This window comes from Ursus arctos, unplaced genomic scaffold (genome assembly GCF_023065955.2).
Source record: "Ursus arctos isolate Adak ecotype North America unplaced genomic scaffold, UrsArc2.0 scaffold_21, whole genome shotgun sequence".
Lineage (NCBI taxonomy): Eukaryota > Metazoa > Chordata > Mammalia > Carnivora > Ursidae > Ursus > Ursus arctos.
Window position 1 is genome coordinate 18,069,874 of NW_026622886.1, and position 26,884 is coordinate 18,096,757.

The window sequence follows — 26,884 nt, forward strand, 5'->3', positions numbered from 1 at the left end:
TTACCACACTCCCTGGTGTCACAGTGGACCAGAAGGTGCATTTTACAGTTGAGTAATTCCAGATAAAAACAGGAACATGGTGTTTATAAGCTGCCTTCAGTGGAGGAGAACACAGAGGCCAGGGGAAGCAGAAATCGGGGACCCTGAGGAGAGGGCCCCAGGAAAGTACCAGCAGGCACTGGGACCCCCAGCATGGGAGACGCCAGGCCTTTGTGTGAGCGGGGTAGCACCGCGTGGCCTGCCTGCATCCCCCTCTCCTGCCCAGAGCTCAGCTGTGAAAAACCAAAGGAACACCCTGCAGCCCTCAATAAATATTTGTCCAATGTGTGGATGAGTAAAGGCAAGAGAGGGGGTGTGTTTTGGAAGTCCATCCCCACCCTCCCGGCCGACCACACCTTAGTAGTCACTCCCAGATAAAACTCTCCCGGCCTGGTAGCTGCCACGGACAGAGGAGCCGGTGTCGGGGTCCCCCTCGGGACGCGGAGCCATGCCCAGGTACACGGTGCACGTGCGCGGAGAATGGCTGGCCGTGCCCTGCCGGGACGCGCAGCTCACCGTCGGCTGGCTGGGCCGCGAAGCCGTCAGGAGGTACATCAAGAATAAGCCAGACAATGGTGGCTTCGCCTCAGTGGACGACGTGAGCTTCCTTGTGCGCCGGTGCAAGGGCCTGGGCCTGCTGGACCATGAGGACCCGCTGGAGGTGGCCCTGGAGGACAACGAGTTCGTGGAAGTAGGTGAGTGGCCGAGTCCACACATGCCCGGGAAGGAGGCTCGGCGGCCCCCGCCACCCCGGGGAAGGTGCGGCCGGCGGCGGGTGCACACAAGCCTGGAGAGGGGGGAGGCTTCCCACCCCCACCCCCGCTACAGCAAGGCCACAGACCCAGAAACCAGCTGCCTTTCCTAGAGGCGTGCCCCTAGTAAGCCACAAAGGTTAGATTCGAACCCAAGACCGCCTGTCTGAATCCCTTTGCCGGTACAGCATGATTTTGAAGATCCTCCTGCCCTTCGAAAGCAACTGAGCGGACTGGAGGCCAGCGGAATAGAGGCCTAAGGGTTCCGATTGAAGATAAAATAAAGCTGGGGATGAGGGGTGGGGGAGGGATTAGATCTTGAACTTCAGTTTAAACCGGAGCCTACAGCCGACACCTGCATCTCTGCCTTTGGCTTTCCTCCTTTGCAAAGATGCTAAGAGTACTTGAAACCTCGTGAGGTCGTTTTAAAGCAGCCATTTCTGTAGAAGTGAGAGGCAGTGGAAGAGCCCTTTCTTGGTGGACCAGCAATGCCAAATGCGGCTCTCCCTTGCGATCTGTAAAGGAGCCTCTCTGGTATTCTTGTTTCAGTTATAGAAGGTGATGCCATGTCTCCCGACTTCATCCCCTCACAACCAGAAGGAGTTTACCTGTATCCTTTCCTGCAGACTGTTTGGTCTGCTGTGGGGGCTACTCCTGCCAGGGACCGAGCTGGGGCTTTCTCACACTACCCAGGGTTTTCCTTTACCTGGCTTCAGATACAGCAAATACCGGGAGCCTGAAAAGGTAAGCTTCAAGCCAACACTTTTTTTTGTAAAGAAAATTAGGTCCCCCTCATTTCAGGAGGGGTAGGGCCAGCAGAATTTATGAGCAAACACTATCAGTCAGGACAGGGCTTTATCCTGCTATATGGAGTTCAGAAAAGGCATCATGCTCATTTCTAGCCTTCTCTACTCAGCCCTTGAGCAAGCTGTCTTTTTCACTAGCACATTAATGTTTCAGAGCAGGGATAAAATCTCTCAAGTGTCAAAATTCAATTCTGCTCAAGGCTTCCCTAGTCCCTTAGTCAAGCAGCCAAGCTGCTCAAGTTCACGAAGGTCCCCTTCTTTTGTGCAGTACATTGCCTTAGATGGCGACAGTCTGACCACAGAGGATCTGGTCAACTTGGGGAAAGGACGCTACAAAATAAAGGTACAGGGGAAGGTGGGGAAGGATGCCCTCTAACCTTTTTCACTGCATTTGGAAGTTTTCAGCATGCTCAGCTTTGACCAACATTTTCCTAGCTCACCCCAACTGCTGAAAAGAAGGTGCAAAAATCCAGGGAAGTCATAGATAGCATCGTGAAAGAAAAAACTGGTATCCTTTTCTCTTTGTGTCATACAATTCTTTTTATTGACTTTTTAAAAAATGGCCTGTATCTAATGGTACCATATCTGTTTCTGTTTTGTTTTGTTTTTGTTCTAGTTGTTTATGGTATAACTACAGGTTTTGGGAAATTTGCCAGAACTGTAATTCCTGTCAACAAGCTAGAGTAAGTCTGATTCCCTGCTACCCCCCCTCACCCCATCAAATGCATATTCACATGCCACCTGTCCCCATCTTTGAGATTTCTTTCAACAAGAGAAATAATTAACATTTGCCCCAATTTTCAGATGAGGAGGCTAAGGCTCCTGTTGGCATTGAAAACACAGGCTTGCTGGTTTCTTCCAGCACATCACACTGCCTTATTCTGTCTCTCCCAAGATTCACTTGTTCTCCTCTTCATTTCCCCAGCTGAGGGGACACGTTCACTGCAAAGTATCTGAGAGGGGTTTTCCCTTTCTCTTCCAGAGAGCTCCAGGTCAACTTAGTACGTTCACATTCTTCAGGTAAATCATTTCCAACATTAAATGACTTCTAGATCTTGTTTGATTTAATGAATAACGTACAGCACAGTGTGAAGCATCCTGTAACAGCTGTGAACAGCTAGTGCATTCTAAAAGCTAGTGCCAGTTCTGCTTCAGGGGGGAAGGGAAGTGAGAAAGCATCAGACAAGACCACCTTTCAGCTGAATCTCAGGAATGGGCCAGGTGGAAGGATGGAGTTGGGGTGGAGCATGTTTACCGCCATGCCAACAGAGTGGTGCATTCAGGGACTGAAGTGAAGCCTGGGACTCAGGGAATGAGTTGATCAGGATGAGGTGAGATGGGGAAGTCAGTCAAGAATCCGGCTGGACGCTCTTCTAAGGGTGTTGGGGAAGATGGGGCTCACTGAAGCATTCTAGGAAAGAGAACTGAAAAGGCAAAACTGGGGCTTCCCATTTTTGTAGAAGATGGAACTTTAAGAAGCAGGACAATCAGGAAGGAGAGCAGTCCAACTATCTGAGTCAAGAAGAGAAAGATGGTAGGAGACTGGACTGAACTGGAGAAAGATTTGCTAGATGGAGGTAGAAAACACTTTGATTTTCTAAGAGAAAAACATCAATTCTGTTTTGCAGGTGTTGGGAAACCACTAATCCCTGAGAGATGTCGGATGCTCTTGGCTTTAAGGATCAATGTCTTAGCCAAAGGATACAGTGGCATTTCCCTGGAGACCCTCAAACAAGTTATTGAAGTATTTAATGGTAATACTGTGGGTCTCTGGGCTGACCCTCCATTGAGGCTGGGCCTGTACCACAGGGAGACTTGGTTGATGGCATAGTGAGGAACCAGCAGAGACAAGACGGCATAAAATAATGGAGATGAATGGAAATGGCCTTGGCAAGGAGGAGGATAGCAGAGGGCTGAGGGTGGGTTTAGAGACATTTACTCCTGTATGCCTTCAACTCATTCTTCATCACCCTTCACTTAGTATTTGGCATCTTTAAGTCTGGAACAAACCCCTTAAGTCTGTCCCTGGGCTCAAAGCTGGAGAGAATTTTTAATTCAGTGATGCCCAGATGTGGTTAGAGAAGCTGCATCACATCATCTGGAAAACACAATGATTCCTGGATGTCCATCCCAAAGACCATTTCAGTAGTCCTGGTTAGTGCCTAGGAATCTGAAATCTTTATGCTCCCCAGATGGTGGGATAGCCAGACTTAAATAACTGGAATTTAACTTCTTGCAAAGATAGAACAGAAATGTAAAGAGATCAAAGACTTGCTTCTGGAGCAGGAAGCCATCTCATGCCAGGATACAATGCAGTTCAGTTTTTCGGAGCTTACTTCCAGGACAGAAAAATTCCAGCGTGGAGACAAGATCTGAAATGCTTGGGAGGCTACTATCCCTTCTCACAGATAAGGAGGAACATTAAAGATCAGTGCAGGCTTAGGAAACCTCTGGGTGCCTAGAGTTCTGAGAAGTCCCTAGGGTGAACTATGATCTGGAGGCTGGCCTGTGGATGGTACTGCTTTATCCTACCGATAAAGCATGATTTAGCAGTTGGAAAGCACACTGCTATTAGGAGTCTGAGTCTACTTTAGAGAAAAGAGGACTTTTTTTTTTTTTGTAACTGAGAATTTCTTTCAAAACAGTACATATCTCCTTATAAGTGGTGGTGAGGTAGCAGGCTGGGTGCCTAGGAATCTGGACAAAAAAAAGAAAAAGAGGGGCACCTGGGCGGCTTAGTTAAGCGTCTGCCTTCGGCTCAGGGTGTGATCCCAGCATTCTGGGATCGAGCCCCGCATCACACTCCTCCGCTGGGAGCCTGCTTCCTCCTCTCCCACTCCCCCTGCTTGTGTTCCCTCTCTCGCTGGCTGTCTCCCTCTGTCAAATAAATAAATAAAATCTTAAAAAAAAAAAGAAAAGAAAATGAATAAAAAAAAAAAAAAAAGAAAGAAAGAAAAAGAGACTATGTTGCCTATGCTTACCTCCTCAGAGAACCCCTGTGAATACTTTGGTGGGCCTTATCCTTCTAGAAAATTTTATATTACTTTTCTGATGTAAATATTCACATTTCCAAACATTGTCCAATAGTTTTGTTTTTTTCTCCAGTAGCTTTTAATGGCTACACATACTCCGCCATATGGCAGTTTCGTAACTCCATGTGTAGGTCATTACTAACTTGTTCTTAGGAACAAGACTGTAATGAACAGCAGCTAGTTCCTGATCTTTAAGATAGATTGCTACAATTTCTAAAAATTTCTAGGTCTGATTAGGACATGCATAGTAAATGCAAAGAGGCAGAGGACCAAGAAGGAGGAAAAAGGAATAGATAATCTTTATGGGGATGTGTGTTTCAAATCACCTTTACAGCCTGACCTGGATTATTTTTCTATGTACAGTGTTCCCCCAACCACCTTCACACAGCAAATCTGAGTATGTCCTGGTTAAAAATCTGTAATGCTTTCCATTGTCCTTAGGATAGAGTCTAAACTTAAAAAAAAAAAATTCCTATGCTGTATCTTTCATCCTCACGACTTATTCATTCCATAGGTGGAAGGCTGGACCCCTCCCACTCCCCTTCCCCCATTTTGCCCAGTGCCCCCAACTCTGTCAACCATCATCTTGTTCTCTCTGAGTCTGTTTCTGGGGGGTTTTTTGTTTTAGATTCCACATAGAAATGAAATCACCCGGTATTTATCTCTCTCTGACTTATTTTATTTAGCATAATACCCACTGAGTCCATCCATGTTGTCACACACGACAAGATCTCATTGCTTGTTATAGCTGAGTAATATTTCAGTGTGTGTGTGTGTGTGTGTGTGTGTGTGTGTGTGTACACACCACCTATTCCTTATCCATTCTTCTATCAATGGATGCTTGGGTTGCTTTCATATCTTGGCTCTTGTAAATAATGCTACGGTAAACATAGAGGTGGCATATATCTTTTCAAATTCGTGTTTTCATTTTCTTTGGACCCAGTAGTGGAATTACTGGATCATATGGTATTTCTATTTTTAATCCGAGACTCCATATTGTTTTCCACAGTGGCTGCACTAATTCGCCTTCCTGCCGACAGTGTACAAGGATTCCCTTTCTCCACTTCCTCACCAACACTCGCTTTTTCTTGAGTTTTTTATTTTAGCCATTCTGCCAGGTGTGAGGTGATAGCTCACTGTGGTTTTGATTTGCGTTTCCCTGGTGATGAGTGACGGTGAGCATCTTTTCACTTGTCCATTGACCATCGCTATGTCTTCTTTGAAAACATGTCTATTCAGGTCCTCTGCCCATTTTTTAACTGGATTTGGTTTTTCTGGTGTTGAGTTCTGTAAGTTCTTTATATATTTTGGATATTGACCCCTTATCAGACATATCATTTGCAAACATCTTCTCACATTCAGTAAGTTGTCTTTTCATTGTGTTGACGATTTCCTTCATTGTGGAAAACTATTGGTATAGTCCCAATAGCTTATTTTTACTTTTGCTTTCCTTGCCTGAGGATCTATATTTAGAAAAATGCTGCTAAAGCCAGTATCAGTAATTATTGCCTCTGTTTTCTTCTAGGAGTATTATGGGGTTTCAGGTCTCACATTTAGTTCCTTAGTCCATTTTGAGGTAATTTTTGTGTATGGTATGAGAAAGTGGTCTAGCCTTCCCAGCACCATTCATTGACAAGACTACCTTCCCCATTGTATATTCTTATCTCCTTTGCCACAGATTTGTTGACCATATAGGCATAGATTTCTAGGCTGTCTCTTCTGTTCCATTGATCTGTGTGTCTGTTTCTATGTCAGTATCATACTGTTTTTTTTTTTTTAAGATTTTAGTTATTTATTGGACAGAGAGAGAGACAGCCAGTGAGAGAGGGAACACAAGCAGGAGGAGTGGGAGAGAAAGAAGCAGGCTCATAGCAGAAGAGCCTGATATGGGGCTCGATCCCGTAACGCCGGGATCACGCCCTGAGCCGAAGGCAGATGCTTAACCGCTGTGCCACCCAGGCGCCCCCCAGTATCATACTGTTTTGATTACTACAGCTTTGTAGTGTATTTTGAATTCTGAGATTGTGATACCTCCAGCTTTGTTCTTTTTTCTCAAGGTTGCTATTTGGGGTTTTTTGTGGTTCCATACACACTTTAGGATTATTTGTTTTAGTTCTGTGAAAAATGCCATTGGTATTTTGATAGGGATTGCCTTGAACCTGTTGATTGCTTTGGGTAGTACGGACATTTTAACAATATTAATTCTTGTACTCCATGAGCACAAAATATAGCAATTTTTTGTGTTGGCTTCAATTTCTTTCATCAGTGTTTTATAGTTTTCAGAGTGCTGGTCTTTACAGTCTAACCTTAAAGTGGCTACAAGAAATAGGTTTTCCTACTGGGAAGGTGCCCCTTCCTGCCCAACCCCCTTATTCCCCTCTGCCATTTTTTAAATAGCAGCTCGGCCAGGTTCCTTAAGCATTAGCCGTGCTTGAGGAATTCTCTTTTCCCACGTATATGTCCCATAAGGTGACACTAGCTCCTACTGGGGGAGGTTGGTCTCACGGGCAAAATGAGGACAGCCAGAAGTGACTGGTGCCTCCTTCTCTCCCAGCCTCCTGCCTGCCCTACGTTCCAGAGAAAGGAACCGTTGGTGCCAGTGGAGACCTTGCTCCACTCTCTCATCTTGCTCTTGGGCTAATTGGAGAAGGGAAGATGTGGTCTCCAAAGAGTGGCTGGGCTGATGCTAAATACGTAAGACTTTAATAACAACTTCCATCTGCAGTAATTTCCCTAGGCTGGACGCCAGCTGCATGTGCATGCTTGAGAGCACTGAATCCTCACCCAGTGAGGGTGCCACCGTTACCCCTGTTTTATAGATGAAAACTGAAGCTTACAAGTCACACTGGGTAAGGCTCTTCGCTCCCATACTTTACTGTCAGGCTTCTGAACTTGGTGGTCATCTTGGTGAAAAGGTACAGTGGCCCATGTTAATCCCAGCAATTTATTCTGCAACTGAAACTCTTCCAGTATCTATCCAGGAGTCACATACTGGTGGGAATTTATTTCATTGCTGGTCTCACAGTGCGGAGCCACGAATCACAGCACTTCTTGCTGGTTCCATTCCCCCCCACCCCCCGCCCCGAGCTCCTACCCCATTGGCGAATCAGAAGGGCTTGTTTCTGATAAAGCTTTACTGTTTTCCTCATCCATCTCCAGATTCCATCAGAGCAGCCCAAAGAATTATGTGAAGTGTTATCTCAGGTCAATTGCTGTGAGGTCCCTCAGTGAAGAGGCAGAGGACCAAGGGGGAGGAAGAAGTTAAGAGAACAGATAATCCTTAGGGGGTAGAGGTTCCAGATCACCTTTGTTCCCTATAGCCTGATCTTTATTTCTCTGTGTACATGGTTTGCCCAGCGCCCTTCGCACAGCAAATTCCAGCATGTCCTGGCTAAAACCTGTAATGCTTCCCATTGTCCCTAGAATCAAGTCTAAACTTAGAGTGGTTTTAAGAGTCTTGTTGGTCGCATCCCTGCTCCTCGGTTCTGCAGGAGCTGGAGGTTCCTCACAGCTGGAATGTGCTGTGTCTGGGAAAGAGGGACGGGCACATGCTTGTTCTTCTCCTCCCCACTCACTCCTGTCCCTCCCCCTGAGAAGTCCTCTGGGAAACTTCCCTCTCTGCTCCTCTGGTTCTTTTCCCTACCCTCCAAATGCCTTTTGCCACTCTGTTGTGCTCTCCTAGCATCTTACGTGCTCATTTTCCAGCAAACCCCACACACTTCCAACTTTCCAGAGCACTTAACATACTCTTACTCTGGAATTGCCGCTGAACCAGTCTGTCTCAATTTTCCGAGGCCAGACCCAGGACAACACCTGGAACAGTCTGGTGTGGAACAAATACTCCAACAAAGTTGTGAAATGGACGCAGTGAATGGTGTTGACTCTGTCTTCCTTCCTCCCCAGAGGGACCTTAGCATAGTGACTGTTTCCCTTCTTTTATTTCAGGGGAAGATAATTCCACCAGTGTTTAGATAAGTAGGATAAGGGTGGAGGACTTTTAAGGTCAAGCTCTGGAGGCAGAGACTTGTGGACAGTCAGGAACTCAGCCTCGGTACAGTAGAGGTGTCATATGTGCTCAGGAAGCAGCAGGAGAAAAACAGTCACTGAAGGTGGAAGCTGAATACAGAGGACCTCGAAACCAAAATTCAGGGTTATTTCTGTAGAAACTAAAGCCCCTGATTTAAGTATAAAAATTACGTGAAATAGAAGTGTGCTTTCAGACTAAAGAACAGAACTAGAGCATAGACCGGAGTAGATGGACAGAATCCATTCACGTAGGTCTAATCTTTTATAAGACAGATCTTTAGGCTTAAGGATATTTTATAGATTCCTTATGAAATTAAAAATTGGTATTTGATACCCATTTTTATATTTTTAATCATTCTGCAGGTCCTGGAAGCTCATGGATTGAAGCCAGTTGTTTTGAAACCGAAAGAGGTAAAGAGATTCGAGGAAAATTTACTCATTTTAACAAGTCTTTATTTATAGACTATTTTCAGTCTTATTATCAGTCTCACTGGTTCCTTAAAATAAATGTGGCTTTCATGTTTGTAAAAAGTTTGTCAGTGAAGAAAGGATTCCTCCACAAGCATTCAAAAGATTCTTCATTCCACAGAGGCTTAGGGGTTCTCTTACCTAAGAACTTAAACTCCAAATCAGGATCTCTAAGGATCTCTAACAGATGCTGTTAAGTCAAGATCCCTCAGCATGCTCTCAACCAAGAGTCTTAGACCAGACATGTCTGCAGATGTCTTGTCCACAATCATGACCAGTTAAAGGAAAGCAGCATAATTAGGAGCCACAGATTTTATATGCAGTCTACACTGGAGGTTCATTGCTGCCTTGAGAATGGGTATACTTAACAGGTCTCCAGTTGCCAGGTTTATACTAACCATTTCGCATAGGATGGCACTTAATCCTCCAGTGCTTACTAAGCATTAGTGCCCTGCACTTTAGAAAACATACATAAATGTCACTCAGCTGACTGGTTAACTGTTCTCTTATGGAAGCAAAAGATGTGAAATCAGCTTATACGTGGGTTACAATAAATACAGCAAACGGCTTATCTCCTCCTTTCCAAAGGGCCTGGCGCTCATCAACGGGACACAGATGATCACCTCCCTGGGCTGTGAAGCCGTGGAGAGAGCCAGTGCTATTGCGCGCCAGGCGGACATCGTGGCGGCCTTGACCCTTGAGGTGCTGAAAGGCACCACCAAAGCCTTCGATACTGGTCAGCATGGCTCTTCCGCTGCGTTGCTATTCAGTCAGCCAGAGCTGGTTGGGTGAGCTGGTCCAGGTCTTTAGACAGGAGAGTGGGGAGGAGGGGTGGATGGTAGGGGAAAAAGAAAATACCCCCGTGCCTGTGGCATACGCAATATTGCTCCGGCTTCCTCTAAGTCATGCCACACTTGATCCTTGAAATGACCACATTTTACAGACAGATGCTGACTCTAGAGTTCATCCAGAATTCTGGATCACCCAGGGCTGACTCCCATCCAGCTGCGTGCTGTCTTAGGAATCTGTTCACAGGGTTTAGAATTAGAGTAGGATTAAAGTTGGTCCCCATTAGAAAATTGGGAGGGAAAAACTGTGGAGGGTGTAGGTTACCTGGAAAGTAGTGAATTTGAAAGACTCCCTACCATTATATGTAGTAGGACAGAAAAACTGTCTGAAAATGATTGAAAACTGTCAAAAAATTGGCCACTAAGGGGGTGCCTGGGTAGCACAGCGGTTAAGCGTCTGCCTTCGGCTCAGGGCGTGATCCCGGTGTTATGGGATCGAGCCCCACATCAGGCTCCTCCGCTATGAGCCTGCTTCTTCCTCTCCCACTCCCCCTGCTTGTGTTCCCTCTCTCGCTGGCTGTCTCTATCTCTGTCGAATAAATAAATAAAATCTTTTAAAAAAAAATTGGCCACTAGGGAGCTCCCTTCCATTATCAGCCCAAATCTTTTTAGGGTAGGCCCAGGGTCTTGAGTTGAATTCCCAGTGGGCTCAACACTTCGTTTGTACTCGGATATTTAAAGTAGAAAAAAATATGGTCGATGAGGAAAATCTTGCTTTTGGAGTTAAGTTTCTAACTGTGAGTGCTGGTAAGAACCTCTGGGACTTCTGAGGGCTGTGTCAGCACCGTTAATGGTCCTGAATCATTGATGGTAGTTCATTCTCATATAGGAATTACTCAGACTTCTTCTCCTTCATCAATTCTAGACATTCATGCAGTCCGCCCGCACCGTGGGCAAATTGAAGTGGCTTTTCGGTTTCGGTCGCTCTTGGACTCAGATCACCACCCATCTGAAATAGCAGGTCTGGGCGTGTTTATGTGAGTGAGCCTATCTGGTGTTGCGTTTTGTGTTAAAAATTGATCACGTGTCCCTCGCCATCCCCTTCCACAGAGAGTCACAGGTTCTGTGATCGCGTTCAGGATGCATACACCTTGCGCTGCTGTCCACAGGTAAACGGACAACAGATATCTTTCCTTTTTTCCAATTAAGGGGGGAAACAGAAAAAGAGGAAAGTGTTCAAAAGTCATGTAATGGTCAATTATAATCCAAATTTCTTTACTTCCTCTTTTAAAAATTATGCATCTCATACTTCCATTTGTCCAGTTATTGTAGAGTTTCTGTTCTCTATGATAAGCTGTTTGTTTCCTTTTGAATTGCTTTGCTCAATTCTCTTCTACAGAGACAACATGCTGTGTTGGTTTAGTGATGTAACTTTTAAAAATTCTTAGTAACAACGTCATCCTAACCAGTTAATGGAATAGTACTGGTTCTCCCTTCTAGATCCATAAGAACCAGCCTGACAGAGAGGGTCACAGGAAAGGCCAATCATAAGTCAAGTGCACATCATGATTGTACCTTACCTGCATTTAATAAGCAGATATAAACCATCACAAATAGATCCGTGAGGCTCAACTTTAGATAAAAAAACACGGAAGACCTGAGTTGGCAGGAGGCGTGAGGCAGTGCAGATGTTTCAGCTCGCTGGTGTATTAATTAATGGTGTCATCGCTGGCAATTAGTTGGATGAGAGATTAATATGCTTCTCAAGAGTGAAACAATATTTCATTTTGTGCCAGATTCTAGTCTAGAGTGTAATAAAGAGTCCTCCCTAGAGTAAATACTTCCATTTCCCTTGACTCAGCAAGTTCCATTCCAGCGAGTTGATTGAAGTATCCATGGGAAAGAATTGCTAAATTACCCTGTAACACAAATAAATCCCAGTTTAAAACTTGCTTCCTTGCCATTCTAATAACATCCTTGCTGTTCTAATACGAACATCAGACTCTGTGTGACAGACGCCGTTGTCTGTGTTTCCAACGCATTCACTCACTTGATCTTGTATTTTAGGTCCACGGTGTGGCGAATGACACGATAGCGTTTGTGAAGAACATCATTACCACAGAACTCAACAGCGCAACAGATAACCCTGTATCTTTTGACTGCTTACTAAACTGCATTGTTGAATTCCAGCCGGGAATTTCAGATCCGCTGAAGCGATCATCTTGTGTGACATCTCCGTTTCTCACTCCATTTCACAGACTAAGCACCTAAGCAGAGGTTAAGTGATTTTCTCTAGATCAGAGCTGGTAAGTGACAGAGGCAGGGCTGTGCACCTAATTTCCCTTCAGTGTCTAACATGTCGTGCTTTCCAAATGGACCCATAAAAGGCTGAAGGACATCTTTCCAGCACTGGCTGAGAGGGTTCTTGAAAATGTTTGCCCTAAAACCCAGTGCTGAGATTGCTGATAGAGGATGGTCACAGATGTGATTGTGGGGACCCCGGGTAGGTGGGCATTTATGCATTATTCCTGGTTCTAGTGACATTTTAAACAGAAGGCAACTTGTAAACACTTACCAAAATATTGCTCAAAGAGCTACAGCTTTCCTCGTCTCAAGTTTTTGTTTTCAACATGGACTTTACTCCAATCAGGGTTTCCAGATTTTACAAAGAATCGTAAGAATACTTCCATTTCTCAAAGATGGAGCCCTTCTTTCCTTCCTGGTGTGGGTTTCATAGAGCTATCTTATTTCTGCCTTGGAATGTTTTTTGATGGTATGGTTCCCTCCAGATGGCGACGTGATCAGTCAGGAGTCACACTGGCAAAGTCTTCACAGAGATACTCAGCACTGCCTTTGAAGACCACCCAAGCCCTTAGGAATATATTTTTCCTATCCCACATCTACCTCAGTTCTTAACACTGGAGAAAGTGCTGAGTTCACAACCCTGGAGGCCATTCCTAGCTGAGGTTAGCAGACAGGTTTCACAGCAGCTGTGTAAGATTTCTCACAGGACCTTTCCAGTGTGGTTTCTCTGACAAGCTTACTTCAGGATGTGTGTTTCATGTCCTCAGTGTCAGGTTGTTTTACAGTTAGGTCAGACCCACACTAAATAATTCTCAACTCACTCACCTCAACACCGCTCCACCCCCCATCCCCAAAATGGAGTAGAGCTTTCATGAAGTCAGTGTAAGTCTTGTCTCGTCTATCAGTTCTTGTAGAGGAGAGATATCCATTCTCCACTTACATAATTTAGACTTCTTTTTATTTAAGAGAGGAGAGAGACAGACAGAGTGTGTGTGAGAGAGAAAGAGCATGAGCGGTGAGGGGGCAGAGGGAGAGGAAGAAGCAGACTCCCCACCGAGCAGGGAGCCCCAACCGGGGGCTCAGTCCTGACCCTGAGATCATGACCTGAGCTAAAGGCAGGCGCTAAACTGACTAGGCCACACAGGCGCCCCCATCATTTAGACTTGAAAGGGTCTCTTATAGAGTAAAAACAAAGAATTACCATTAAATTAGTAGATATGGGAGAGGGATAATTCCTTACTAAATTCTTCTCCCACCACGTGCCCCAGCAAAAATTTCAGCCCGAAGTTATTCCCTTTCTCAATTAAAGATTCTTAATTATTGATGAATTTCCAATAAGGTAATATTTGGAAGTTCTCCCGCAATACTGGTTTTAATTGAAAGAATATTCTTCCCAATTTTTCTGTTGTAGAAATAGAGCATCTACTACACAGTTGCTAGAGGTTATGGGAGCTGAGCTCTAAATGCTATAATCTGATAGCCAACAAACAAATATGAACAACTGGAGAACAGCTGAACAAGCTTAAGTTCTAATAGGTGCAGAGATTACTTGCTATAAGGACTCAGAGAATGGAGAGAAGACTAGGGCCTGTGACTGGGCGTGGGTTCGTGGAGAAGAGCCAGCGCTGGGCCTAATAGGCTCATGGTTGTAAGTACAGAAAAGGGTAACTCCCAACTTGATGAAGTTATGTAATACATGCATCTCCAGCTCCTTGGAAGTCGGAACCTTTCTCGCACAGAGTGAATTCCTAGTTGATAGATAATAAATACTCTCTAGTCCAGTAGGTGTAGATCAGCTCTTTGGAATCTACAAGAAGGGTCTGTTACTGCCCTTGTCTGGGGGCCTGTTGGTTTAAGTGAAGTTTATGATAGAATGGAACGATCCTTGAAGGCATTAATACGCACTGAGCCTAAGTTGCTCCTACTTAGATGGGTTTGCAACAGCCTATTGGCCACCATTTGCTATGGATGCTGCTGCAGGATCACTGAGTAGAGAGTTTGAAAATCTTCCCAGAATTGATTGTTCCAGACAATTTGGTGGTTGCTCATCAGCAAAGGCTTCCATTCAGCAAACTCTTCTACCAAGCTCAACCTCACACTGCCCCCTGAAGAAACAGAACTGGTGTCCTGGTCACTGTTCTTAGTTTCAGATGTAAACTTTTTGAGGGAAAGTACTAACCACTAGATTACGATAGCTATGGTGCTTGAGAATCTCTAATTTCAGAAAAAAACCCAAACGCATTTCATGTTCCATGCTTCCTTGGCCCCCAGTTAGGTGTACATGATCCATCTTTAAGGTTTTGGGTATTTGTCTTGTTTTGTTTTCGTGTTCCTTTATGTCAACAACTGCTTACTTATAGAAAGACTCTCCTTCCCTCCACCTGTATTTGTACAAGGGCTATGAGTGTTAAAAATTAGCCTTAACCTGTTTTGCAAGATGGTTTTTGCCAGCAGGGGAGAGACTATTTCTGGAGGAAACTTCCATGGTGAATACCCAGCCAAAGTAAGCTTTTTAGAATTGCTCCTGACCCTGAAAGCATATTCCAATTTAAGCCAACTGAATTGAGACACTCTTCCTAGGCCCTAGACTATTTGGCCATTGGAGTCCATGAACTTGCTGCGATTAGTGAAAGAAGAATTGAAAGGCTCTGTAACCCCTCCCTCAGCGAGCTGCCTCCCTTCCTGGTGGCTGAAGGTGGTCTGAACTCTGGGTTCATGATTGCACATTGCACCGCAGCAGCGCTCGGTAAGAAAACAGCCCAAGAATACTGCCCGTTCCCCAGAACACAAGCCTGTGCATTTCTTCTGAAAGTGTCCAATTTTGTCCTTGAATGAGATCTTTTTCCCCACCTCATTTGCATTCTACCTGTCTTGATAGAAATGCGGAAGGGGACTCTAACATTTTTTAGAAAAAAAAAAACTAAATAAAACTTAAAGCGACAGAGACATAATAATACGCTAATGAGTTTGTAAATGATGAGGTTTCCACAATTTCTCTGTAGGAAGCAATTTGATAGCACATAGGAGCTTCATCATTGTAGCTTTTTCCCTAATCTCAACTTGAGGACTATCAGAAGGAAGAAGACAAAGACATCTACAATAATGGTGAAACTTGAACTGACCTGAATGATTAAGCTTTGGGTACATTCCATTAGCTACCCCAACCACTAAGAACATAGAGATGATTACAATATGCAAACATGCTTCTACGAAGATGCTGTCCATGAAAACCGAGCTTCAGTGTAGCTGATTTCTGACTCAAAACTGTGAGTAACACATCAGAACAGGGTCTGGTACAAAGGACATGCTAAGGACTTCATTTCTATGTGCTCGCTTAATGGTCACAACAATACCACGAGGCGTGTACTGTTATTACCTCCATTGTACAGATGAATACCCGAAGGTCTGAGAAGCTAGGTGGCTCACCCAACACCGGACAACTAGTAAGTAGAATTGAATTCAAACCCAGGCATGTTTGTCCTCAAATCTGTACTCTTGCTTCAATTAATGTGGATCTCATTTAAAATCAGTCCTTAACCCTAAAATATGGTTGGCAAATTTTACAAATAGAAATGCAGGATGTTAAATTTGAGTTATTTAGGACATACTTGTACTAAAAAAATATACGTTTTTTTCTGAAATTTCAAGTTAACTGAGCATTCTGTATTTTTTCAGGCAAACCTACCCAACAGGCAGGAGGGCATGTGCTTAATTAGGAGCATAGACTCAGTCCAGATTCCGACTCTGCCATTTATCAGGAGTGTGATATGGAGCCAGTTTCTTAATCCTCTTACCCTCAGTTTACTCCTCTGTAAAATGGGGGTGATAAATTTATCTAATGGGGATAATTGGAGGATTAAATGAATTAATGCATATAAAGCCTTAGAACTGTGCCTCGCCATGTTGTAAGCACTAAATAAATATTAGTTGCTATTAAAACTACTAACCCCTTCCTCACTGAAGCCTCATACAAAAACTCAACACAACCCAAAGGAATCTCTGAATTCATTGTGTCCTCTATCCAGTATCTTCTAACTCCTTGCTTACCTCCTTATTAAAATACTGCTTTGAGGGGTAACGACTTCTCACGCTAACATAGGGAGGTCGTGGTAACTGATCTAGAAAACGTTAGGGACTTTGGAAAGCTTCATTTGATGCTTTTGGCTTTCCCTAAACTGCCTATTGAAGTTGTTCAGCTTGCTTTCGTTATAATAAAACGGGTAATTTTCTTTTTCGGGGACATGTAACTTTCTTTCGGAACGAGCCTCACCACAGACTATGTATCCATATAAGCAGGTTTAGGGTCCCAGGACCTGGGACTTGCAGTGTTTGTAACCTGGAAAGTTCTGTGTGGACCAGGACAAGCCGACCACCTGGTCTACAATGCTAGATTATCTCAGGATCCCTTATAGCGTAGAGAACAATTGAAGCCTCACCCAGCCACTCTCGGGAGCAAAACTCTAGGGGAGAAATCTCTCCCGTGGCTTCTGGAGCCAGGGAGGAGTTCTGGAATCTAGGTCTTCCATACTTAATGTGTTGTCCTCGAGCCAAGAATCCAGCCATCCCCAGAGAATTTGTTAGAACAGTATAATCTCAGGCCCCACTCGAAACTCGATATTTGCATATTGACAAGATGGAGTGACTCATATGCACAATAAAGTTTGATCGAGGCCATCTCTAGAATTTCCTCCACCTCCCTATGTCCAGCAGTCTTGGAGCCCTTCCTTACACCCAGGCACTTCTGTCATCACTGGACCATCTAAGCTATGAAATCTCCTTGCTCAAGATCTGTGGGCCCGGTCTCCATCCCCAAATACCACCCTGAATTCTAATACCTCCTCTGGTGACACAATTCCATTGTTCTCGAGCACTTGGAAAAGTCCATCATGTCTTTTTTCCCTAGTCTCCCTGGCATGCTAAACGCTTCCAGTGTTTTCGACTGGCCTTTGTAATAGGGTTCCTATCTGGTCTTACCTCAAAACTCACTATTCCCTCCTTTTCAATTTGATACAAACCCAACCTGCTTCCTTTTCCCAAAATAATTTTGGACCATCTGGCACTTCGATAACAGCCAAGAGCTCCTGGAGAGAATACTCCACGCTATTGAGCACATCGGGAAGCCAACATGGCAATTTCTCCCGTTAGCAGCATGCTTACCTTGCACCGGCCTCTTGCAGTTTCTGAGAACAAGGCTCTGTGCCACCCCTCGTCTGTGGACTCTCTCTCCACCAGCGCTGCCACGGAGGACCACGTCTCCATGGGAGGATGGGCAGCAAGGAAGGCCCTTCGGGTCATCGAGCATGTGGAACAAGGTAAACCCAGCCAGGCTGGGATGGCGAGCCTCCCTGATAAACGACTACCGCTGTGACCCCTGCCAGCAGCAGTGGCGTCACCTGGAACTTGTTAGAAGGGCAGGTTCTTAGGTCTGGCCCCAGCCCAGCTAAATCAGAAACTAGGGAAGAAAGCAGAACGACCTGGGTTTAACAAGCCTTCCAGGTGATTCTGAAGCTTGCTGAAAATTAAGAACCATACCTGCTGTCTAAGCAGGTTCACTGGTTGGCTTAATTTTTTAAACAATTGAAAACATTCAAAAGCGGAGAAATTAGTACCATGAACCCTCCTGTACTCTGACTCACCACACATTTGCCTCATTTTTGCCTTGACTTTTCTCAAGTTATTTTCACACAAATCCCATCACATTATTTTCTTCCTGCATACTTTATCCCTTAAATGTGAATGCTTTTTTATCCACCACGATGCCGTTAGCATATCCAACAAAAATCAGCAGTAAGGCTTGCTAGCGCCGTTGAGCGCGTACTATTTCCCAACCATCTCAATGCCCGCATAGTGGGTTTGTTCAAATCTGGACTCAAGGCCCGCAGTTTACATTTGGCAAAGTCGTTTTCTTTTTTTTTAAGATTTTATTTATTTATTCGACAGAGATAGAGACAGCCAGCGAGAGAGGGAACACAAGCAGGGGGAGTGGGAGAGGAAGAAGCAGGCTCATAGTGGAGGAGCCTGATGTGGGGCTCGATCCCATAACGCCGGGATCACGCCCTGAGCCGAAGGCAGACGCTTAAGGACTGCGCTACCCAGGCGCCCCGCATTTGGCAAAGTTTTAAGTTTCTTTTCATCTAGAACAGTTCCCTCTCCCTTTTTTTTCTTCTTGCCATTGACTAATTAAAAAAAAAAAAACAAACAGGTCAACCCTCTGTTAGAGACTGACATTCTGGATTTACCTGTTAGCCTCCTTGTGGTGTTAGTTTTAACATGTTATCTGCATGTTAGCTCTGTCGCCTGCATTTCTGTGGAACACTTAACAAGCTTCAGATCCACATCTTTCAGTAGTTTCTAGGGTGGAGCTGTGTTAGGCCAGCCTCTCCCTGCCTTCTTAATTACTGCTTGCTTTGTTTTTTTAAAGACAAATTGCCCTCCTTTAGGCGTTGTTAACTAAGCTACTAAGTTTTTGCCACTGTATCAGAAGCCGTTGATGACAAAAGAATATCACTACAGTAATTCCCCCTTATGGAGGGCCGGGGAGGGGGTGGGAATGTTCCAAGAGCCCCAGTGGATGCCTGACACCGACGGTAGTACCAAGCCCTATGTAGACAATGTTTTTTCCTGTACATACATACCTATGATACAGTTTAATTTATAAATCAGGCACAGTAAGACGGTAAGAGATTAACAAAAATAATCAAATAGAGCAATTATAACAATATATTGAAATATAAGTTATATGAATGTGCACTCTCTCGAAATACATTAGCATACTTTACTCACCCTTCTTGTGACCATGTGGGACGACAGAGTGCCTGCCGGGCGAGTGAAGTGAGGGGAACGATGCCGCCATTGTGACGTAGCGTTAGGCTCCTCCCGACTTTCTGAGGAGGCTCACCTGCTTCCAGGCCGTGGTTGACTGTGGGCAACCAAAACAGCAGAAGGCAAACAGCAGATAAAGATTAAGGTATTTTAAAATAAACGTGGGAGAATTAAGTGCTCTTATTCTTGAGATATAATTCACATACCATACAATCTCCCATTTAAATTGTATACTTCAGTTGTCATTAGTATATTCGCAGAGTTGTGCAATCACTACCACAAATCAATTTTAGAACCTTTTCATCCCCAAAAGAAACCTTGTACCCTTTGCCTACCACTCTCCCATTCTCCCTACCCCACCCTGCCCCAGGCTTAGGCACCCATTGGTGTACTTTCTCTCTCTATGGATTTGCCTATTCTGGACATTTCATATAAACGTCATACAATATATGGTCTTTTGTAACTGGCTTCTTCCAGGCAGCATACTGTGCTCACCGTTCGTCCATGCAGTAGCATGTGTCCATGTGTCCGCATTTCATTCCTGTTTTATGGCCACATAACGTTCCATCGTATGGCTGTGCCGCACTTTGTTTATCCATTCAATGGGCGAGGGATGTTTGGGCTTTGTCCACCTTTTGGCTAATATGAACACTGCTGCTATGGACATTTGTGTACAAGTTTTTGTGCAGACATACGTTTTCATCTCTCTAGAGTGGAATTGCTGGGTCATATGGTAACTTACATCCATCTTTTTGATGAACTGCCAGACCGTGTTCCAAAGTGGCTGCACCACGTTCTTACCAGCAGTGTTTGAGAGTTCTGATTTTTCCACATCCTCACCAACACTTATTATTAGTATCTGCCTACCATGGTGTATTCCTAATGTCCTAATGTTTGCTTGGCCAAAAGCTTAAGGAGTCACCCTTGTCGGTTCTCAGATCTTCTATCCAGTTCATCAGCAAATCAGCCTTACCATCAAAAGACACCACATCAAGGCTCCATCATCTCCTTTTGACTGGTCTCCTTGTTTTCACTAGTCCTTCTCCAGTCACCACATACGATAACCAGGTTGAGGTTCTTAAAATGTAATTTTGACCACACCATGTTCCTGCTGAAAATTTGGCAGTTACTTCCTAGTGCTCAAAACAATATCCAGCCCCCTTCTGGTAGCCTGCAAGAATCATGTGTGATCTGGCTTCTGGCTCTCACTGACACCTCTCTCCTTTCTATTCTCTACCCTGGAACCACAGTGTTATTCTTGTTCCTGCCCAGGACACATCGCTACCTCAGCTCCTGTGTCCTTGCTGGCCCTGCTGTCTGCAAAACTGTTCTTCTAGGACTTCACGCGGTTCACTTCTTCACTCCATCTTTGTAGCTCTGCAGATCTCATCTCAGATGTCTTCCCTGTCCACCCCAGCTCAATTTCTGGAAGTTTCCAATTCCTTAAGCATAAAGTGAGAGGACTGCGCTAAAAGATGTGAAGTTTCTCCCAGGTCCAAAATGAATTCTATTTCTTCATCTCCTCCCACGGTGACCTGTCTGTACTCACCAGAGTTTGGAGTGTGCATCATAAATTTTCAGATAAGAAGTCAAATGTTTTTAATACTCTATTTCAGTTGATCCCTTAAATGGTTTGATCAACTTGAAGCTTCTAAATTATCTTCTTGGCAAATAGTGGAATCTAAATGTAGGGAAATTTAGAATTCAGTATTCAAAGTTGATAATACGGTATGGTACATCTAAAAAGAGTTCTTAACTGGGAAAAAAAAGTATAAAGACTGTTTTATCAAGAAACCTAAAGTTGGCAAGATACCAATTTCTACAATTTCAGTTTTAGTGGGCTTGGGAGCCTTTGAGTTTGAAGGCTTGAAGTGAACATTATAGAATTATCCAGAGCAACAAAAGACTGATTTGCTCATTCACTGGCTCCTTCAGTCCTTTGATGAAAGTCTATGTACCAGGTATTACAGGCCAAAGGGAAACAGCAAGACTAAAAACAAATGGACATTTACACCAGGGTAGAAATGGGACACAGATGTCATCCATCTTGATCAGATGAAGTAAGAAGGAGAGAACTAAGACATTTACCTGGATAGCACTTCCCTTCTCAACATTAAGGATACAGCCAAGGGGGTAGAAAAGCAAACTTTAAATGGTAACCAAATACCAAGGCAGCTTCATTCTACCAATAGACAGAGAACCAACCATCTCTTGGTCGGTGAGAGCTGGCCATCAACTTCCACGTGAGTGATATCCCCCCAGCATGAAGTCAGCTTTAAACAGCTGTACCCTCCACCTTTCTTCTAGTGCTGGCCATCGAGCTTCTTGCTGCCTGCCAGGGTATAGAGTTTCTACGCCCCCTGAGAACAACCACTCCTCTGGAGAAGGTCTATGACCTGGTGCGCTCTGTTGTAAGGTAAGGTCCAGCAGGCCCCTGGATGTGACGTCATTTCAGAACTGTGAACCCTGGCAGCAGTTAATGTTTGGCTGATGGTTTGATGTGCTTTCTCTGTAGGCCCTGGATAAAAGATCGCTTCATGGCTCCCGACATTGAGGCTGCACACAGGCTGCTCGTAGAGCAGAAGGCAAGTTGACCACTTGGCTTATTTCTTAGTTTTGGAAAAGCAAAAGTTTTATTTTGGAAAAACTATGGAAAAGCAAAGTGGGAGTGGGGACTGAAGAAATATTGTCTTATTCTTTTGTTTCCTGTCTATTCCTTGGAAATGAACAAAAAGGAACTCAACTTCCAAGGTAACTAAAAAGCTATTTGATAAACTCTTCAGTGTCCTATGTTACGTCTAAACATTGACTATCTAGTGATTAGAAACTGAAATGACTGTGAATGGAATTTGGGGCAGGTATTCATGAGGAGAAAATGAGATGGAAGGTTCATTGATCCCCTTCACCAAGAATATTCTCTTTTGTTCAAAAGTGCTTTCTCTTTCTGTGATGCTATCACCACCACCTCCAACTGGTCCAATGACTAAACAGACCTGAAGACAAAACAAAATCCCAGGGTTTTACTTCAAAGGTCTGTGGGTCTGTCTAGTGCTGTCGTGTGTCCTGGCCCATCACCCTGGGTGAGATACGGGTTCTCTTACTTATTTCCTCTGGCTTCAGTGAGTATAAATTTATCCAACAGGGACAGATGCCTCATAGGCTGACTTATTTTTTAAATATATTTTTTAAAGTTCTTTGAGCCTTTTGTTGTAATTTGGGGGTATCATGTTCTCTAGAATTTCTTGATTTCCCCTGGAACCATTGCTCTGCTCTTGGGGAATGACTTTGCCCTTTGATAGTCACACCTCTCATTTCTAAGTTGTGCCCTACACCCTGTGAGGGGAGACCCCCTCGAGTGCTGCCAACTTTGGTGCTCGTAGAGAGGCGTGGGAGAGGTAGCCTTTTTTATTAATTAAAATATACCTGACAGATAACATTATATTTGTTTCAGGAGTACAACAGAATGATTTGTTATCTGTGTATCGTGCAAAACGATCACCACAGTAAGCCTGGTTACCATCTGTCACTGTGCATAGTTACACTTTCTTTCTTCTTGTGTTGAGAACTTTTAAGATCTGCACTCTTAGTAACTTCCAAATATCCAATACAGTCTTATTAACTCTGGCCACCCTGTTGCATATTCTATCCCCAGGACTTATTTATTTTAAAACTGGAGGTTTGTACCTTTTGAGCCCCTTTACCCATATCCCTCACCCTCTCCCCCCACCTCTGGCGGCCATGGGTCTGTTCTCTGAGCTCTGTTGCTGCTGCTACCATCTAAATTCCACGTATCATACAGATCGTACAGTATCTGTCTTTCTCTGACTCATTTCACTCAGCATACTGCCCTCACAGTCCATTCAGGTTGTCAGAAATGCCAAGAGTTCCTTCTTTTTTATGGCTGAATAACACACACACACACACACACACACACACACACACACCCGCATTGTCTTTATCCATTCATCTGTTACTGAAACCCAAATTCGGCTGCCCATCCCTTGAAAGGCCAATATTCAAGAGATGAGTTTTGATGGGAAAGGAATATGAGCTCTATTCGGGAGTCCAGCCACCTGGGGAGAAGGCAGACTCTTGTCCCAAAGCCCACTCCCAGGTTTCTGCTTGGCCCAGGGATATTTAAAGGGCTTTAATCAGTGAAGGGAGCACAGTGGTCTGTGACATTTCTCGCCTGCATGCGGACTCGATGATGTCAGCTACAGAGTTATCTTGGTGCTTGGCGGTTGTGCAAGAAGTTCTAGTTTTTTGGTGTCTAGGGGTGGGGGTCAGTTGAGCAAGGAGGTCTGGTCCCTTGGTACCCAGAGGTGGCACAAGAGTGTTCTGTTCTTTCGGCAGAGGAGGGCAAGAGCTACAGACGCGCAAAGGGAGGGTCAGGAAAGTCATTTACATGTGTGACCTTAAAATAGAAAAACATTTTGATCAAGTTTGCTGGGCTAGTCAGAAAGCCAAGACGGCTTCCAGCAGCCTTGCTGGCCTCTGTGGCCTGGGAAAGTTCTAGTCCTTCATTGCCCCAAGGCCAGAGGTCTGCAAATCTCAAAGAAAGTCAGTTAATACTGTTCCAGATCAAGGACCTTACGTCAGCAAGCAAGAAGTGTGTTACCTTGACTCAAGTTAACTCCTAAGCCCGGCCGGAGCACCGCTGTGCGGCCATTGGTGGACACGTAGGTGGCGGCCCTGTCCTGGCTGTTTGTAAATAACGCTGCAGTGACCCTGGAGGTGCAGGGATCTTTCCGAGGAAGTTAGCCGTTGCAAGGATACATGTTCTAAGGTAATACAAAAGAATAGGAGATGCTCCTTGGTGGTTAGCCCCAAGCTGATTACAAAGCAGCTGTAAATCAAAAACAGGACCTTAGCTTGAGAAAACGTGAGGCTTGAAAGAGATTAGGCTGCTGGATGGAGCTACAGAGTAAACAAGGATCCAAAGTGCTGCGTCTCAAACTGTCCTGTGAATCTCTTGGGCGTCTGGGTCCAGGGGATGCCGGTGCTGCTGGCCCACAGCTCGCACTGGGAGCAGCAAGAGCGTAAGGAATAGAGCACCTGCCTGGCTCAGCTGGTTAAGCCGCTGCCTTCGGCTAGGGTCATGATCCCTGGAGCCCTGGAATCGAGTCCCGCATCAGGCTCCCTGCTCAGTGGGGAGGCTGCTTCTCCCTCTGCCCCTCCCCCCAGCTCATGTGCTCCCTCTCTCTCTCTCTCTCCTGCAAAAATAAGTAAATAAAATTTTAAAAAATTTTAAAAAGAGTGTAAGGAGTAGAGCACATGTGCCGTGGAGATGCAGCAAACGAGGAAATCCACTGCCCCGTTCGAAGCTTGTTTTAGAAAACACACATTCATACCCTTGAGCAACTTTCCTTAATTCTGTCCACATTGAATTGTCCAGGTTTTGCTGATGTGTTGGCTCGTTTTGCTTCCGAAGAGTAAGCAGCTGAAAACCTCCCGGGTAACTTTAGAAAGGTTTTGGACTTTGTATTTTAAAAGCTGTGAATGCAATCAAAGACTAATTGACACAGATCGTGTGTCAAATGGCTTATAATGAAAGCAAGCCAACAGCTGCGACGCGCCTGGTCGGCTCTAGACGTTTTGATCAGATGAAGCTGATGGTTAGCATGTGAGAACAATGTCAACATTCTGACTCTGTTTTATCCTTCTCAGGTTTGGGAGGTAGCTGCACCATATATCGAAAAATACAGAATGGAACATATTCCAGAATCCAGACCTGTTTCTCCAACAGCATTTTCACTGGAATTTCTACATAAGAAATCCATCAAAATCCCAGAGTCCGGGGATCTTTAATCTTTGTCATAGAGGAGCAGATCGGAGGGTGCTTGGTTGAACAGCAAGCAGTCTTACGCTGAAGAAGAGACCTGAGCACTTTCCTAAGTAGATCAATTGTTCAGTTCTTCTAACACCTCCTTTCTTAGGCTGGGACAGCATTATAGTCGCTCGCTCTAGCACTGTGTTCTTGTTGACCTGGTTTGAGACACAGAAGCTGGTTTCAGATTATAGGAGTTTTCTTTCTTCCTTAACAATATCAGCAGGCCACTTAACATTATTTGAACTCAAATTTTGAAGCAGATTGATGATATTCTTTTCCATTAGACTTTAAAACATTAGACTTTTATGAACCTCTTTTTCTTCTTCTTTTTTTTTTTTATGATTTGACAAGCTCTCCACTAGATAACTTAGGCTGATTGAATTATACCACAATATGATGGATGTTCCTTATGACGCCTTGATCAACAACTTATTTTAAAGTCATAATTTGTCCTGAAGCTTCTTTCTTCTATTAATTGCATCATAATATAGTCAATAGGTCAACAAGAGGTTTTGTGTAAAGGCTTGCTATTGGAGTGGCCCTTATGGATATTTATCAAGTATCACTATTCATCTAAAAAAAAAATCTCAGATGCTTAAGCTGGAGTTGGAGGTTAGTATTATTACCTTCTTACTATGTGTTAGTACTTTATTCACAGTCCTATAACAACCCTGCTTTAAGAAGCCTCCTGTCCCACAAAGAAGGAATCTTATATTCAAAGGTAACCAACCCCTTCTCTATAATGGTAATCATTAAAAGGAGGAACAATTGACAGAGGTCGACGGGGCCCTGGGATGTGTTACCCAGTCTGTTTTATCTCCTCAAAAAAAGACAAAGGACTGGGAAGCTGGGAAGGCTTAAGTATAATCATCTGGATGAAAGATAGGTCAGATGACCTCTTAGCTTCCCAAGGTGAAGCTCTGTGACTTTGCACCTACGTGTGTGAAGGCGTGCAAGGCACTCCAGGTGCAGGAGCCTGGGACCAGGGCTCTCACAACTACAGTAGGCCAAGGAAAGAACAAACACACTTGCCAGCCTGCCTACCCGATTCCAGCCTAAAATGGGCCCCACGGTATATTTCACAGTAGGGTGTCACTCTTTAGATGGCACCCTGTCCCCAGGAAAAGGTGGACACTGAAGTGAAAGTGCTGCCTACAGCAGTTTGGCAGCTGGGAATCTGCTGAGGAGCCCGTTTGCTGAAAGGCGGCTCTGGGTGCTGTCCTTTGTAAAATGTCAACAGGCACGAATGAGTTTTCTTCGTGCTTAGTCACGAACCCCAGTCAAACCAGTAAACCCAGCGGTCTAATGGCTGCTCTTCACTCCAGTCTGGGGAGTGCTGGATCCCCACAGGCCGCTGTGGTCTTCCAGGGCACTTTGCAATTGAGTCTTTGAGACAGCTCTGTGAACAATGGATTATCACCTGCTTCAAGGGAACGTCAAGGTAAACGTGGAATAAACTACGTCTCAGTTGTCTTATGTTGTCACAATATTCTTATAATTCTTTGATTTTTATAACGAAGTTTAGCGCCTCTTTAGGGAAAGGCTTTCTAGCTGCAGTTAATCAAGTTTCGGAAAGGTTTAGTCAATGAGTGTTAGCGCACCGCCATGTGTCTTTAGGGAGTGTGGTTGATTCGGTGGCCTTTCTCTTTCCCACGGAGTAGCAGCAAGGATTAGAGGCATCACAGTTTCCTCCCAGCAGGCTCACCAGGGCTTCTTCCCCTGCTGTCTCAGGGCAGCCAGAGGGCAAGCCCCAAAGCATTAGGGCTACAATGCCACCCTTGCTAATGTCCTGTTGGCCAAAGCAAGTCACCCTCTCCAGCCCAAGTCAGTCTGGGAGAGTAATACTCGATGGCATGTGACTTGCGGTCCATTACTGTAACGATCTACCACGTACATAAAATCAAACATACAACCTGAAAAAATCAAGACACCTTTCATTACTACTTTAAATTTGAGTCTCATCTTTGTATCTGGTCACTGGATTATTATCGTTTTATTAAATCTTCTCATTATCTCA

At 44.5% G+C, this 26,884-nt stretch overlaps 1 protein-coding gene across 1 annotated transcript; it reads left to right on the forward strand.

Annotated features, from left to right (window-relative positions):
* The first annotated feature begins 17 nt into the window (after nt 1-17).
* On the forward strand, nt 18-26,884 carry HAL (histidine ammonia-lyase). Its single transcript, XM_026499854.4, has 20 exons — nt 18-734; nt 1,341-1,401; nt 1,508-1,535; nt 1,866-1,940; nt 2,033-2,105; nt 2,214-2,280; nt 2,580-2,617; nt 3,226-3,351; nt 7,184-7,323; nt 9,019-9,066; nt 9,712-9,859; nt 10,837-10,932; nt 11,022-11,080; nt 11,979-12,059; nt 14,653-14,718; nt 14,796-14,961; nt 17,393-17,527; nt 21,345-21,453; nt 21,553-21,622; nt 24,705-26,884. The coding sequence occupies exons 1-20, from the start codon at nt 488-490 to the stop codon at nt 24,843-24,845; spliced, it is 1,974 nt and encodes a 657-aa protein (XP_026355639.1). The 5' UTR covers nt 18-487; the 3' UTR covers nt 24,846-26,884.